Source organism: Mytilus galloprovincialis, chromosome 1 (genome assembly GCF_965363235.1).
Source record: "Mytilus galloprovincialis chromosome 1, xbMytGall1.hap1.1, whole genome shotgun sequence".
NCBI classification, from domain to species: domain Eukaryota; kingdom Metazoa; phylum Mollusca; class Bivalvia; order Mytilida; family Mytilidae; genus Mytilus; species Mytilus galloprovincialis.
The window spans coordinates 127,457,883-127,475,862 of NC_134838.1; the positions used below are offsets into that span (position 1 = coordinate 127,457,883).

At 33.2% G+C, this 17,980-nt stretch overlaps 1 protein-coding gene across 1 annotated transcript; it reads left to right on the forward strand.

Moving 5' to 3' along the window:
- Positions 1 to 3,733: 3,733 nt before the first annotated feature.
- LOC143058452 (uncharacterized) lies at positions 3,734 to 14,467 on the forward strand. Its single transcript, XM_076231942.1, has 4 exons — positions 3,734 to 4,726; positions 9,713 to 9,877; positions 12,211 to 12,354; positions 13,523 to 14,467. Exons 1-4 carry the CDS (start codon positions 3,826 to 3,828, stop codon positions 14,095 to 14,097), a joined length of 1,785 nt encoding a protein of 594 aa, XP_076088057.1. The 5' UTR covers positions 3,734 to 3,825; the 3' UTR covers positions 14,098 to 14,467.
- Positions 14,468 to 17,980: the final 3,513 nt, after the last annotated feature.

Consider the following 17,980-nt stretch of genomic DNA (forward strand, 5'->3'; position numbering starts at 1 on the left):
AAATTGTTTTTGTTGCCATGTCGGGGCCTTTTATAGCTTTCTATATGGTATGAGTTTTGGTCAATGATGAAGAATGTATTGCTGCGCCGGGCGGCCCATTGCTGCAAACATCATTCACGTTTTTACGACAGTTTACTGGACGTTTTTTTTCAGTTCAATCATATACCTTCATGATATAAAATGTCTAGCAACAGACGGACCAGAATTTTAATAACTCGCTATAACCTAATACCATTAAAAAACTTATAATGCATAATCATTTATTCACTAAACATCATGTTACATGTTATATATAACGTAATTTGTATTTGATGTACACTGGCTATATTATTATTCATGTAATGTATTATTTATTTATTATTTATTTCGTTCCTTTTCTCGTTGTGATTTTTTCTATAGTTCTTAGCTGTAACCAGTTAGAATTAAAATACATATTTTTTAAACAAAAATTATTTCTTTCGGTATAAAAGGAAGGAGATGTGGTATGTTTTCCAATGAGACTATCAACCAGAGTTGAAATAAAGTATATATAAGCAATGAAAGGCAACCATACGGCCTTAAACTTTGTGGTCTTTAAAAAAAAGCATCAGTTAATTAGCCAATAACTAAATAAGCTTGTTGTTAGCCAATAACTAAATAAGCCTGTTGTTAGCCAATAACCAAATAAGCCTGTTGTAAGCCAATAACCAAATAGGCCTGTTGTTAGCCAATAACCAAAATAAGCATGTAATTCAGTGGTTGTCGTTTTGTTTTTCGTTCATTTTCTAAAATAAATAAGGCCGTTAGTTTTCTCGTTTGAATTGTTTTACATTGTCATTTCGGGGCCTTTTATAGCCGACTATGCGGTATGGGCTTTGCTCATTGCCGTTGAAGGCCGTACGGTGACCTATATTTGTTAATTTCTGTGTCATGTTGGTCTCTTGTGGAGAGTTGTCTTATTGGCAATCATACCACATCTTTTTTTATATGTTGTTAGCCAATAACTAAATAAGCCTGTTATTAGCCAAGAACTTAATAAGTCTGTTGTTAGCTATTAACTAAATAAGCCTCTTGTTAGCCAATAACTAAAAAAAACCTGTTGTTAGCCCAAAACTAAACAAGTCTGCTGTTTGCCAATAACTAAATCAGCTTGTTGTTAGCCCAAAACTAAACAAGTCTGCTGTTTGCCAATAACTAAATCAGCATGTTGTTAACCAATAACTAAATAAGACAAGTATGTTAGTCAATAACTAAATAAGCCTGTTGTTAGCCAATAACTAAATAAGCAAACAGTTAGAAAAAAATTAAATAAGCCTGTTGTACGACAATAACTTTACAAGCCTGTTATTCAATAATAACTAAATTATCCCGTAGTTAATCGTAACTAAATAAAATAATAAAATTAGTAAGTCTTAGATGCATGATTTTCATATTATTTGTTATTGGCTTTGAACTAGCTGTTAGTAACTGTGAGTTCTTTCCGATCTGTACTAAGTGTCATTTTGTTGTGGGGATGTGTAAGTTCCCGTCTACGTTCAATCTGTATTTTTGTTAGATGTATTTCAATTTGTATTCATCTGATAAATAACCTTTTTCAATACTTTACATAGTTTGTGTTTATGTTGTACTGTATACCACTGTCCCAAGCTAGGAAAGGGTTGGCGCTTTCAAACGAGTTTAATCCCGCCACTTTCTGCATATGCATGTCCCAAGTCAGGAGCCTACAATACAGTGGTCGTTTTTCGCTGTGTAACATATTTGTTTTTCGTTTATTATTTTGTATAAAAATTAGGTCGTTAGTTTTCTCGTTTGAAATTATTTACTTTTATTATTTCGGGACCTTTCATAGCTGACTATGTAGTATGGGTTTTGCTCATTGTTGAAGGCCGTAGGGTGACCAATAGTTGTTAATTTCTGTGTCATTTGATCTCTTGTGGATAGTTGCCTCATTCTTCTTATTTTTAGATTATAAACCTCTATTTTGATAATAACTAAATAATCTGGTATTTAGGAAATAACTAAATAAGCTTGTAAATTGATACAAACTAAATGAGCCTCAAGTTTGATAATATCTTAAAAAGCCTGTACATCGATAATTACTAAATAAACATCTAGCGCGGCAAAAATTATACATGACTGTAATTCGATAATAACTAAATACGTCGGAAGTTCAAGAATAAACAAACAAGCATGTATAGTTCGACATGAACTAAATAAGCATGTCGTTTGACAATAACAAAATATACATTTAGTTCAATTAAAACTAAATTAACCTGTATTTCGATAATAACCAAATTAGCATGTAGTTCGATAAAATCGTAATAAGCCTGTTCTTTGATAAAAACTAAATAAGCCTGAAGATCGAAAACAGCTAAATAACTCTGTAGATCGATAATAATTAAATAAGCCTAATAGATAATTATAACTAAATAAGTCGGAAATATGATGATAACTAAATAAGCCTGTAGTTCGACAATAACTAAATAAGTCTGTGTTTCGATAATTACTAAACATGCCTGTAATTCGATCAGAACTAAATTAGCCAGTAGTTCGTTCAGTTTTGTTTTCTCCACTTTGTTTACACTGTGTTTCCTTTCTTATTTTTATTAAATAACACTGTTAAGTGTTTGATATTCATGTTTTATTTTACTGGATAAACTCACCTAACGGTTTGGGTCCTAGATATAACAAAATTAAAACACATGAATATTAACTTGCTCATTTATGATATCATTGACAACCATGCCTCGTTTGCTAGCTTGCATATACAGCTTTTCGAGCGTTGTGCTCATAACAAAAGGAGTACCTCGATTGTTTGAGTTCCACTAAAAGTCTGTAAGTAACAGTTGTTTTACAGTTGATATCAGCATACAGATATTTCTGCTTCACTAGTCTAGCTTTTTGGATTGCGGTTTCAAGAAAATACCTTTTTATTCATAACTAAAAGTTTAACTATCTAATTGAGCAAATATATAAATACAAAATATTGATGTTAGCTTATTTTATAGTCTATTAAAGCATGTAATCAATATTTATTGCATTTTAATTACACATAAGTATCAAAGTCACGACAAGCTAATGGTATCAAAGTCATTCAATACACGCTACACCTGGCTGTTGGTTCATACGTACAATAGAAATACATGAACAACCATTAGTTAACCTGGGTTATGGCCGCACATGGTAGGATTCTACATAACACCATCATATATGGACTGTTTTATATTAGTGAGACAACATTAACCTGGAAGTAAAGCACATCAGAGCAACATTCAACGCTTTCATAACAACATTTTTATTTACAATGATCTGCCGTAAAGTACAATCGGTCATAATTCGTATCATGTAAAGCTGTTTGACTTTACCATATACATTAATGGTCTGACTGATTTCCATCGGTAACACGTGCTTCACAGTATAGATGCATACTTAACTCTTTGATCGGATACAATAAATAAAACATTTCCACGTGTAATATATGATAAAAAGTCTAAATAAGCCCCGATTAACTTTTCTTAATGTTATTTATTCGTCATTAAATTATTTGAGTTTACGAGAATTCTTTATAATATCACCAGTAAAATTTGTAACAAACAAATCTGTATCGAGCTGACAAATTTCTGCTTCATTTCAGATAAAAAAATTTATAAGCATGAATACATTTCACCTTTAGGTTGTTAAACAACGTACAATATGGAGACAAAACTCTCTGTTATAAAAACAAATAATGTGTAATGATGTAAAAGTATATAGGTCTATATATACATATATGTAGGCTGAGAATGTAAAATGTGACTGACGTTTGAAAGTTTTGGGCATTTAAAATTTTCATCGTTTGTTATAATCATGACTTGTAATGAATTTGTAATCTTGTTTTTACTCTATATGTCATACTACTTCATCAGGGTAGTAGGCGAGATGCGAACTTTAGACGAAAGAACATGTGCACCAGGGTTTGTTTGTGTGCATGGCTACTGCGACAAATCACGGTATTACTGTGTATGTGACCCTGGATGGAAACAACCTTTTTGTGAAACCTCAGAGTGCGAATGTGTGGATGGAGAAAGTTGTGTTTTTCAAAATGGAGTTTACCATTGTAAAGAAAAGTCAAATAATTTCACAACTGACGTAACATCTATTCAAAACGTAACCTCAGGAACCTACTGGACGTCTAACATTGACAATGGAACAACAGTTTTACCATCCAACGTTCACTGTGTTAATAATTCTGGATGTGAACATGGTGTGTGTAAACAAGGAAGTTGTATATGTGATAGTCAGTGGACTGGTAATCGATGTGAAAAACAGTGCCCACGTTTTTGTTTCCCGCCAAAAGCATGTGTATACCATAATGGACAATTATCGTGTGAAATTATAAACAAAACTATAAACGACATCACAACCAATATTGTTGCTGTTGACAGTACTACAGTTAACAAACCTGTCGATGTCCAAGCTAGAAATGTATGTTCTCATCTGTATCTCACAAGACCTGTCCATGAAAGGGAATGTATGCCTAATGGGTTTAGGTGTGATTTTGGAGTGTGCAATGCGATTTACCTACCAAAACAAATAGAAATGAATTGTACGTGTGATCCTGGTAGTTATGGAGGCCAATGTGAAAAGATTTGTTGTCGAGATTGCAGTCCACCCTATGGTGCTTGTCGTCTGAATGAGACTGGTTATGAGTACTGTGATTGTCACCATGACTACACTGGGAAACATTGTGAAAAAATGAGACCAGTCAGTAAGTTAGTTTATAATACTACATGCTATACGAGGATTTTAAGGACACTGCGATTGTCATGCTTATTAAGGCTTATGTTTCTTCCGAGCATTCATTACTATGTTTGGTAAAACTATTAAGACTAAAGCTGTATCACGAAAACAAGATGCGGAATTGCGTGGAATCTTGAGTCATATAGTACCCATATCCAATGTATACCAAAATTTTTCGAAAAACTAAGGATTTTCTTATCCCAGGAACAGATTACCATAGCCGTATTTGGCACAACTTTTTGGAATTTTGGGTCACAATGCTCTCCAACTTTGTACTTGTTTGGCTTTATAACTATTTTGATCTGAGTGCCACTGATGAGTCTTTAACCGGTGTCACACATCAGCGTAAAGCTCCGACGTATGCCGGGCGTGGTGAAAAATCATGTACCCTGCCAATACGCTAGTAATTTTGGATGCATTCAACTTGTCAATCATATCTGTGTGCACAACGAGCTTTAAGCGTGTATTGGGCGTACGAGAAGCGTACATAAGCGTTTATCGGGCGTCCAAGTAACGTATGTTGGCGTATGCCTGGCGTTTGTCTAACGTAGATGGAATGCACGCTACAAAGGAAAAAAGATTCTTAAACGTATTTGAGACGCGTCCCGGTCGTATCTTGGACGTTCTATTATGGGGTGTTTGTAATGCCGGCGTCACACATTGGCGTACACCAAACGTACAGAGAAAATTGACAAAGTCGGTATACGTTAGTTGCACGTCAGAGGAACGCTAAACAATCGTTAAACGCGCGTTGCATAAGTTTGAAGTACGTTGAAATACAAAGGTATACGCTTAGTGAACGCTGCAACTCGAGGAAATTTTTATGCAGCATAAAACATTTCATCCAGCTCAAGCGTGTGTCTAGCGTATACCTTTACGCTACACGCACGTTATACATACGCTACAAGCGCGTTTGACGCTCTACAGGTAAGTTTGAGACAAGTTAAGGGCACGTTGTATACGCTTCGAGATCGTTCGACTTTAACTAAAACATATGCGGGTGTGTTTGTACCACCAATAATAGAACGTCCAAGATACGATCGGGACGCGTCTCAAATACGTTCAAGAAACTTTTTTCCTTCGAAGCGCGTATTCCATCTACGTTAGACAAACGTCAGGCATACGCAACCATACGTTTCTTGAACGCCCGATAAACGCTTAGGTACGTTTCTCATACGCCCAATCCACGCTTCCCCTTCCGGAGCACCTGAGATCACCCCTAGTTTTTTGGTGGGGTTCGTGTTGTTAATTCTTTAGTTTTCTATATTGTGTCATGTGTGCAGTTGTTTGTTTGTCTTTTTCATTTTTAGCCATGGCGTTGTAAGTTTGCTTAGGATTTATGAGTATGACTGTCCCTTTGGTATCTTTCGTCCCTCTTATAAAGCTCGTTGTGCACACGTTACAGATATGATTGACAGGTTGAATGCATCCACAACTACTAGCGTATTGGCAGCGTACATGATTTTTTAACATACGTCGGGCTATACGTTGATGTGTGACGCCGGTATTACAAACACACCCGCATACGTGTTAGTTAAAGTCGAACGATCTTAAAGCGTATACAACGTGCCCTTAACGTGTCTCCAACGTATCTTTATAGTTTTCAACGCGCTTGTAGCGTATGTATTACGTGCATGTAGCGTACAGGTATCCTCTAGACACACGCTTGAGCTGGAAGAAAATTTTTATGCTGCACAAATGTCCTCGATTTGTAACGTTCACCAAGCGTATACCATTGTATTTCGACGTACTTTAAACTTATACAACGCACGTTTAGCGATTGGTTATCGTTCCTCTGGCGTGCAACTAACGTACACCGGCTTTGTCAATTTCTCTGTACGTTTGTTGCACGCCGGTCTATACGCCATTGTGTGACGTCGGCATTATATGTGTAGACGAAACGCTTTTCTGGCGTATAAAATTATAATCCTGGTACCTTTTGATAACTTTTTATACCCCTCTCACCGAAAAACAAAACAGTAACAACAACAACAAACAAGCAAACATTTATTTTTAGGTTTACCACATACAGAAGGTAACGCTTTTTACGGAATGCAAATTTGACTTCAAACTAACACAATACCAACTATAATGAACGGAAAACAAATGTGACAGAGAGTACCAAACCACATCCATTGGGTGACAGAATCCTGACTTAGAACAGGCACATAATGATTGTGTTTGAGTTAAATATTCGTATGAACTTCTTAAAATTTATACAAACCATGAACGCCCAACCTTCAGATATTATTTACTCGTTTTTCTGTTGGTACAGTGTTAGGTTTCCTCCACCAACTTATGGCTTGCATTGTGGCTACAATGATATTATTTTCATAACATTTGTTACAATTCGTTACATAGACACATACCCGTCTTATACGCTGATGAATATCACAAACATAGTAAATTATGGATATATTGGAGAGTACATCTTACTAAATGTCTTTATAATAATGCCTCTTGTCAACAGCTCTTATCGGAAATGTACTGAATACCTTTTCCTTTTAAATATCAATTTTACCTTAAAGATTCGAGAAAAATAAAAATGAAAAAAATGAAAAATAGGGGATGAAAGACATTAAATGTAATATCTTCATAATAAAATTGTCAATCCCAATTCTATTCTTTTGAAAAAAAAACCGGCGTTTATACAATCGGAAATGACGCTCTTAAATGAAATCTATCATACTGAAACATGTTATTATGAGAAAATGGTTAAAAAAAACTGGACAAACAAGTACCTGGATATAAAAGTACCAGTCATCCATGTAAATAATAAAACTGGACAAACAAGTACCCGGATATAAAAGTACCTGTCATCCATGTAAATAATAAAACTGGACAAACAAGTACCCGGATATAAAAGTACCTGTCATCCATGTAAATAATAAAACTGGACAAACATGTACCCGGATCTATATAGTTCGATTACATTAAACCATAGCCCATTTAAAATCGTCTCACAGTTTTCAGCGTAATCACTTATTGTTAAGGTGTTAATGCTCTGCTGAATAATTTTCAATTTTAATATATATATTTATTAGAGGTGCATTAAAGGTTTAGCTGAGTAGCAACTTGTAAACAAACATAACATCGCGTAGATGTACCTACACTATGTGTATTTTAATCGACATTTAGAGTATGATACACTTTTATTGACACTTTATATATAATAGTTCATGAATTATGACAAAGGAGAGGCGACAGATACAAGAGGGAGATTCAAACTTATATGTCGAAAAATAAACTGACAACGCCATGGTAAAATAAAAACGATAAAAAAACAAACAACAGTAGATAAAACACAACAACAAAAAAAAAAAAAAAACGGAGCAACAATTAACCGCCAATAACTTACTAACAACCAACAATTAACTGCCAATAACTTACTAACAACCAACAATTAACCGCCAATAACTTACTAACAACCAACAATTAACCGACAATAACTTACTAACTAACAACCACACAATTAACCGCCAATAACTTACTAACAACCAAACAATTAACTGCCAATAACTTACTAACAACCAACAATTAACTGCCAATAACTTACTAACAACCAACAATTAACCGCCACCAATAACTTACTAACAACCAACAATTAACCGCCAATAACTTACTAACTAACAACCACACAATTAACCGCCAATAACTTACTAACAACCACACAATTAACCGCCAATAACTTACTTACAACCAACAATTAACCGCCAATAACTTACTAACAACCAACAATTAACCGCCAATAACTTACTAACAACCAACAATTAACCGCCAATAACTTACTAACAACCAACAATTAACCACCAATAACTTACTAACAACCAACAATTAACCGACAATAACTTACTAACAACCTACAATTAACCGACAATAACTTACTAACAACCTACAATTAACCGATAACTAACTAACAACCAACAATTAACCGCCAATAACTAACTAACAACCAACAATTAACCGCCAATAACTTACTAACAACCAACAATTAACCTCCAATAACTTACTAACAACCAACAATTAACCGCCAATAACTAACTAACAACCAACAATTAACCGCCAATAACTTACTAACAACCAACAATTAACCGCCAATAACTTACTAACAACCAACAATTAACCGCCAATAACTTACTAACAACCAACAATTAACCTCCAATAACTTACTAACAACCAACAATTAACCGCCAATAACTAACTAACAACCAACAATTAACCGCCAATAACTAACTAACAACCAACAATTAACCGCCAATAACTAACTAACAACCAACAATTAACCGCCAATAACTTACTAACAACCAACAATTAACCGCCAATAACTTACTAACAACCAACAATTAACCGCCAATAACTTACTAACAACCTACAATTAACCGCCAATAACTAACTAACAACCAACAATTAACCGCCAATAACTAACTAACAACCTACAATTAACCGCCAATAACTTACTAACAACCTACAATTAACTGGCAATAACTTACTAACAACCAACAATTAACCGCCAATAACTTACTAACAACCAACAATTAACCGCCACCAATAACTTACTAACAACCAACAATTAACCGCCAATAACTTACTAACAACCACACAATTAACCGCCAATAACTTACTAACAACCACACAATAAGGCTTTCATGAATCAAGGGGTTTTTGTTTTGCCAAAATCAATTAAAATGTAGTAAAAACCCAGTGTTTTATCTTGTATAATAGTGGTTTAACTTGTAAATCCAAATTAGTTCTAAACTAGTATAAAACAGAGTGTATCACTTAACAAAGAACAACTATCAGAAGATTTCTTATACTAGTCAGTCGATACCATACAAAATTTATAATTTGTGAATTTTTCATTAATACATTTGTAGTAGAAAAAATTATCGTCTATTATAAAAAAAAACATGATGCTGTTTAATCATATGACATTTTAAAGTCTGTTATATTTAAGAATTACCAGAAGACACTTCTTGGACATGGTGGGTTATTGTTGGATCTGTTATTGTGGTATTTTGTCTCTTTGCCATAGTTGGTGCGATTCTCTATTGTATGTGGAGGCATAGAGTTCTCATGATTATGAAAATTGTTCACAGGTTTCAACCGTTTGAAGACGGTGGTAAGTATTTTTTTTTTTTATATCAAACACTTTTACCAAAATCATTGTAATAAATTACTTTGCTCTTCATGGGTCCTTTAATTGGAATAAAAAATATCTTAAATGTCTTAATATCTTAATTTCTTTCAAAAGTATTTTATACGCAATCAGCTTTATTAATCAAATTATGATATGAATACCATGCGCACTACACGTGATTCTGGAAGAACCATAAGCAGGTGCAATCAATCGTAACCAACACTTTTATGTTAAAAATAAATATGAATGACGAAATTTTGAGAGCATATAATCCCCAAGAGATAATAGATATGAATAATAAAATGTCTGAGAGCATACAATGCAGAATGTTTATAGTGTACAGTAAAACTGTTCAACACGTATATGTGACATTTCTCAATGGATATTTTTCTCATTTGTAATCACAGCACATCTTCTCGGTTTTATAGATATTATTTTACTAAATACTACAGGCAATATTCTTAAAGATGACATATACAGATTGTCATCTCTTAACCTCTATTAAAATCAATAAATATTTTAACATAAAGGTAGATAGTGGGTGAGTTTTGAAAAGCGGAATTTCAAACTTCAAACCTAATATTTATATTTTTCATCTTCAATGTAAACATGTATCTTAAAATTATAAATTACAGTTGCTGAATTAATGCATTACATGCAATATCGAAAATTAGATGAAGTAAGAGAACATTATAGTTATAATATACGTACGTTTATTCGATACACAATATTTTAGTTTGATTTTCCGTCAATTTCCTTCCACCAAATATTGGTAAGTTTCTAACATTAAACTACAATTAATACAAAACACGAAGCCAAACTCGCTATATCTTCATAATTTTGCTGATAATCTATATGTGTATTCTACCGAAAATAGTTTATTTTATTGTTACTGCTATATTGAGGATAAAATCGTCAAACTAGGTACTACCACCATATTTGTTTTTGATAAATCAAAATATAACTAAATATGTATTGTTTTACATAAATTCTAAAACCTAATGGTTCTTTATTCTATTACTGTTGATATAGTAAACGTATTTTTATTTTGACATTGTACATGTTCGTGTTTTTCTCAGACCATTTATGACGTTCTGAGGTGTGCTGATTAGTATTAACCAAATGGCAAAATCAAAAGCTCAAACACCTCAAACGAATGGATAACAACTGTCATATACCTGACTTGGTACAGACATTTTCGTATGTGGAAAATGTTGCATTTAACTTGGTTTTATATCTGCCTAAATCTCTCACTTCTATGACAGTCGCATAAAATTTCATTATATTGACGAAGCAAACAAACATACTAGGCAAAAATGTAAAAAACTTGGGTGCAAAAGTCAACATTGTGTTATATCTTAATTACTATAAAAACAAGGAAATATGTAACAAAAAAACACAACAAGGCATAAAGACAAAGCAATTAGTAAAATGAAAGAAAAGAATACAAAAAATTAACATATCACAATTACACAATGACGAAATGTACAGAGCAAGTCAAATGGATATAACCAATAATATAACACGTTATTTTGGATGATAAACAATATCAGTACTCATAACCTATACTTCAATTCCATCGTGTACTATTTACTATTCGTGAAGTTGATACGGAATATTTATCAACGAGGTCTTGCTACCTTCCGATGAACTTTTTTTTTAGAAAAAGCTCGCGACGTTCTGTGACATATGGCTCATCAACTTTTTACTCACTGGTGATGTTTTACAAAGTCGGAGTATCAGCTGCAAGCTCTTGCATACCGAATAAGTTGGGAAATGTATGTCAGCCAGATAAATGTTATTGTATATCCTTTCAGATGATACGGACTTTGATACATACAGATCCTTAGACGTAAATGTTATTTTGTTTGATAAGGAGTTTGCTGCTTTGGTGTCAAATAGATCGTCAGAAGTAATGTTACACTGTGTATTCTTTCAGATGATAAGGAGTCTGATTATTACGTGTCGTACGTACAGATCGTCAGAAGTAATATTATATTGTGTATTCTTTCAGATGATGAGGAGTTTGATGCTTTGGTGTCGTACGTACAGATCGTCAGAAGTAATATTATATTGTGTATTCTTTCAGATGATAAGGAGTTTGATGCTTTGGTGTCGTACGTACAGATCGTCAGAAGTAATGTTACACTGTGTATTCTTTCAGATGATAAGGAGTTTGATGCTTTGGTGTCGTACGTACAGATCGTCAGAAGTAATGTTACACTGTGTATTCTTTCAGATGATAAGGAGTCTGATTCTTACGTGTCGTACGTACAGATCGTCAGAAGTAAATGTTATATTGTGTATTCTTTCAGATGATAAGGAGTTTGATGCCTTCGTGTCATACAGATCGTCAGAAACAGATGAAGAGTTTGTCTATAAACGACTGTACCCTAAGTTGGAAAAAGAGATGGGATTTAAACTTTGTTTACATTACAGAGACTTTATTCCCGGGGATAGTAAGTATTACCTTTACATTGTTTTACTGTGACTATGCTGAGTATTGGCCTTTTTAGATTTCAGGAACTATAACCTTGTGATTCTGTAAGAGTAAGTGGACTAATACCTGGATAGGGTGATTCTGTAAGAGTAAGTGGACTAATACCTGGATAGGGTGATTCTGCAAGAGTAAGTGGACTAATACCTGGATAGGGTGATTCTGTAAGAGTAAGTGGACTAATACCTGGATAGGGTGATTCTGTAAGAGTAAGTGGACTAATACCTGGATAGGGTGATTCTGTAAGAGTAAGTGGACTAATACCTGGATAGGGTGATTCTGTAAGAGTAAGTGGACTAATACCTGGATAGGGTGATTCTGTAAGAGTAAGTTGACTAATACCTGGATAGGGTGATTCTGTAAGAGTAAGTGGACCAATACCTGGATAGGGTGATTCTGTAAGAGTGAGTTGACTAATACCTGGATAAGGTGAGTATATTGTTGTAAGAGTAAGTGGACTAATACCTGGATAGGGTGAGTATATTGTTGTAAGAGTAAGTGGACTAATACCTGGATAGGGTGAGTAAGAGTAAGTGGACTAATACCTGGATAGGGTGAGTAAGAGTAAGTGGACTAATACCTGGATAGGGTGAGTAAGAGTAAGTGGACTAATACCTGGATAGGGTGATTCTGTAAGAGTAAGTGGACTAATACCTTGATAGGGTGAGTAAGAGTAAGTGGACTAATACCTGGATAGGGTGATTCTGTAAGAGTAAGTGGACTAATACCTGGATAGGGTGAGTAAGAGTAAGTGGACTAATACCTGGATAGGGTGATTCTGTAAGAGTAAGTGGACTAATACCTGGATAGGGTGATTCTGTAAGAGTAAGTGGACTAATACCTGGATAGGGTGAGTATATTGTTTTTTTATTACACTTTAATCAACCATTTCAATGATTAAGGTCATGTAGTATCATACTTTAATATGCAACAAGACATGGAACGATCAAAAGTTATGATTAATTAAAGGTGATCATTTATATAGAAAGTCGTTCGCTAATAACTACTTTAAACTCTAATGTCTTAGTTCTAACTTAAAATTATGTTGCAATCTAATTGACTTATATTCAACATCATCTTAATAAATACTGCATTGATATTTTACTAAGCCTTCATTTCTTTTTTTAAAGCAATAGCAAACAACATTATATGGGCCATTAACAACAGCCGCCGTACAATCATCGTGGTCAGTCAACAATACATACAGAGCGACTTTACACGGTTCGAGTATCAAGTAGCCCAGACTGAAATGTTAAAAAGAAAACATAAGATCATCCCTGTACTTCTTGAAGACATAAATCATGTTGAGCATGAAATGGACGAAAATCTAAAAATAATAATAGAATCTGTAACTTACATTAAATGGCCAGGTGAAAATAATTCAAAAGCTTTAGACCAGTTCTGGAAACAACTACATTTATCATTACCAAAGAAACATAAACAGTCATCTTTTTCACCTCTTAGTTTCTCAGACAGTATTTCTTCATTTAGACTCAGTGATAAAGGCAGTCTAAATATTGTCTCCGAAACTAATTTAAATAAATTTGTGAAACCTGAGAAAAATCCACTGGTAGAAATTCGGGACTCTGGGTCCTACCATAGCTACTGTGACGATCAGGATGAAGGCAGAAATGATGATGACAATGAACGTTCAAGTGAAATTCAAATTAAAATGGAAATAGATCATGTTGAAGTGAAATGCTAAACAGAGGAGACCGAAGTAGGATTATTTAATATACTAAACTGTATTTACCATGAATGTTTTCAACGACGGATTGGATAAAAATCTTTTAGCAAGCTGATGAAGGTAATATCGTATAATGTTTTGTCACCGAAGTTTGTAAAGTACAGGTACCGTATGAGCGATTTGGAAGAAAAGCTACTATGTGGAGTTATCAATGATGTGTTTTGTTAAAATATTGTGAATTGTTTATTTATCGAGTGATCGTTACTAAGTGGGATGGTTGATACTGCAAGAAATATTATAATCATCATATGTGCATGTGCCGGCATGTGAATTTATCTGTTATTTTGCTATGCTTATAACATTATGCAAGTAAAGTAAATCATATTTAGCATTTATTTTCATCAGAAAACCTCAGATCTAAACAACAAGAGGGATGCCCAAAAGAATCGTTAAATCTTTCTCGGTAGGCTTTGGTTCAGGAAGTAAGAAATAAATAAAGGCAACAGGAGTATACTGCTGTTCGAAACTCATAAATCGATTGAGAAAAAAACAAAGCCGGGTTACAAACTAAAACTGAGGGGAAACGCATCAAATATAAGAGGAGAACAACGACACAACAGAAACACAACATTAAAAACGAAACGAACTATAATATAACAATGACCATTTTCCTGACTTGGTAAAAACTTTGTTTTCGAGGAACTGCACTATTTATCATTCAACGTTGACAAATCAAAACCAAGCATTAACTAATAAATATTTTTACTGAAACGTCGATTTTGATTTGACTCGATCGGAAGAGTATATATAAAAAATAAATAAAAAGTAAAGTGTTTAAGATTTACAAAGAATCCAAAGTAACTATATGAACTCTAGGGGTATTGTCCTGTTTTCAGACTAGTCGGTTTTAAAAAGCCTATAATGATATTGAAATTCCGTCGGTCCGTCCATCACGTATTTGTGTCCCTCTTTATCAGTAAAACCCCTCCGTTTTCAGCAATACATTATTAATTATCTATTAAAGATGTATTGTTGAACATATAGAACAAAAATGGAAAATACGAAGGGAAAAGTCATAGCAAAAACGAAAGACGACGAACAGACAAAAAAATACCACTGAACATTGCATAGAAAACTGTGGACTGAGCAATACAAACCAGTTAAACAAACTGAATAGAAAGGGGGTTCTGCGGAAGGGGATACATACCAATTAAACAACTGGATAGAAAGGGGTTCTGCGGAAGGGGAAGCAGATCCCATTACCTGGATCATCCCAACATTTTACTTTCACAACTTCATGAACCAATTTAATTTGTGATACCTCCCCGTTGTCAACTGAATCTGTAAGGTAACGGTAATTTTCTTTTTGTGCAAGAATGACGATTTTAAAAATTGAGTTAACTCTCTTTTGCCTATTATGTATATTCATAAGATACAATAGAATGTGTTAACAATTATAAGTATTTAGGTTTAAAATTTATATCTAGTGGACTTTTTAAGCAAGGAAAGGAAGAATTATACAAAAAATCACGAAAAGCTGTATTCAAATTGCAAAGATCTTTATCATCTTCCAATCCAAGTATTTCTACTCTATTACATGTATATGACCATACAATAAAACCCATTTTAATGTATGGCAGTGAAATTACAGGTATGTTTAAAACTAGCTCTGCAGCATGCCAGAAAGAAAGTGAATATTTATTACAGCACATTTATATGAATGATTTTTTAGATAAATCCAATTTAAGATATATGAAGTATATATTAGGTGTAAACAAAAAGTCTTCTAACCTAGCTGTGCTAGAAGAGCTTGGTAGATTCCCTTTATATTTTTCAATTGTATTATCAATGCTAAAATATTGGTTTAGAATAAAGAATATGAAAGATGGTTTACTGTATGATACCTATATGTGTAACAAAAACATGTTTAATAATAATATTGAATGCTGGTATTCATCCATACATTTCATTTTTAAAAAGATGAATATTCATAATTTGGAAGTGAAGCTCAACTTTTTTATCAAGTCAGTTAAGCAAAAACTTTGTAATAGTTTTATAAAATTTTGGAACACAAAAAGAACAGATACACAGAGTAGTAAATTAGATACTTATTTCAAACTTAAAACTTGTTTTTCGAAAGAAATGTATCTATCTTTAAACAATTTTTAATTGAGAAGTGCCATATGTAAAATTAGAATCAGTGCACATGATCTCAAAATAGAAAGAGACAGGTATAAAACATTATATATAGAAAGAAATCAAAGGCTTTGTAAGAAATGTACTCTAAATCTGGTTGAAGATGAACAACATTTTATAACTAGTTGTCCAGCATACAAAAATGATAGGGAGATATTTTTCGAGGAGATAAACTGTATTTGTCCTAATTTTATACATCTTTCAAATGAGGCAAAATTTGTTTGGTTATTTACTAATGAAAATTTGTCTATACTTAAATATTTAGGGAGCTATATTATTACATGTCTAGAAGTTAGACGAAATGTTAATTAATGTATGTAATAACAATGATAATTGTTATGATTTTATGGTTCTCATCCTGCCTGGAACTAAATGTATTTGATTTTTATAGAATGAAGATAATAACACCTATCTGAACTTTTTTAATGTTTCCTTTTATTATATAAAAATGTTTTTCTGTTACAAATCATGATGTATTGTTCTATGTGTACATGTTATGCTGCCCATCAAGGGCCCTTGATTGGAATAATAAAATATTCTATTCTATTCTATTCTATTCATTTAAAACGATTGTGTTCTTAAATTCCAATGCATCTTCTTTCATTCGGGTCAGTTTTCTATTGAATATTTGTTAGTTTCTTTGATCATTTTTTTTTCGACCGCAAAACGCGCAATACTTTCATTTATAACAAACTCAGACAATTATTTTTGTATAAGAAAATAGCATATTTAGTAAGCAAAAGCAGAACAAACTTTAGTGAACAGGATGACTTTGGATAAAAGTATGACAAATATCTGCAAGGATTAATTTTTACAGATTGTTTTTTTTTATATTTTGTTTTGTGGCATTTTCACGCTAATAATTTCCTTTGTAGCCAAGGTTGCAAACTGAGTCTTCTTATATAATTGATTTTTCTACCCCTGCATGATGATTCTTAAAACGCCAAGTTTATTCACAGAAAACGAAACAATTCCGATTCAGTCGACCTTGACATAAAACAAATTATTGTTCTCATCGGGAGTTAATGTAGAAAATTTGTAGAAGCTTGCATAATATATTTGTACGTGTTCTTTTTTTATTCTGTGGTTAGCATGTCGAAATGTACTATTGTCACTGTCCTTAATTTTCTTGCATTTCAACCCATCCTGTACCATGTCAGGAAAATGGCAGTTATTATTTTATTATTCGTTTTTGCATTGTCGTCTTCTTTTATTCACATCAGTGGTTCTTGTTTCGTTATTTTCCTCTAATAGTTGATGTGTTTCCCACTGTTTTAGTTTGTCAACTGGAATTGTTGTTGTCTCAATCGATTTATGATTTTCGAACAGCGGTATGCTACTTATGTAGATGATGTACTTTCCCTACATAATTCAAAATTGGGGGATTTTTTTGACTGCACATGGAATAAATAAACTCATCATATATACCAGGATTAAAATTTTGTATTTGCACCAGATACACGTGTTGTCTATAAAAGACTCATCAGTGACGCTCGAATAAAAAAATGTTAACGGCCAAATAAAGTACGAATTTGTAGGGCATTGAGGTCCATTGAGATTTGCCAAATGCAGCTAAGGTATTCTATAAGCCTTAGTATTTCAAAAATTAAAAGTATGGAAACTACTTATAGAGTAAGATCTGCATAATATTTTGATCAACATATATAATCATAGGATCATGTAGTTTTATGTATTGACGCTTTAA

Bases quoted from the DNA above. Each gene is read 5' to 3' on its own strand.
- LOC143058452 (XM_076231942.1), top strand. From the start codon at position 3,826: ATGACTTGTAATGAATTTGTAATCTTGTTTTTACTCTATATGTCATAC. The intron at 4,727-9,712 runs GTAAGTTAGTTT...GTTATATTTAAG, and splicing joins TGAAAAAATGAGACCAGTCA to AATTACCAGAAGACACTTCT. The intron at 12,355-13,522 runs GTAAGTATTACC...CTTTTTTTAAAG, and splicing joins AGACTTTATTCCCGGGGATA to CAATAGCAAACAACATTATA.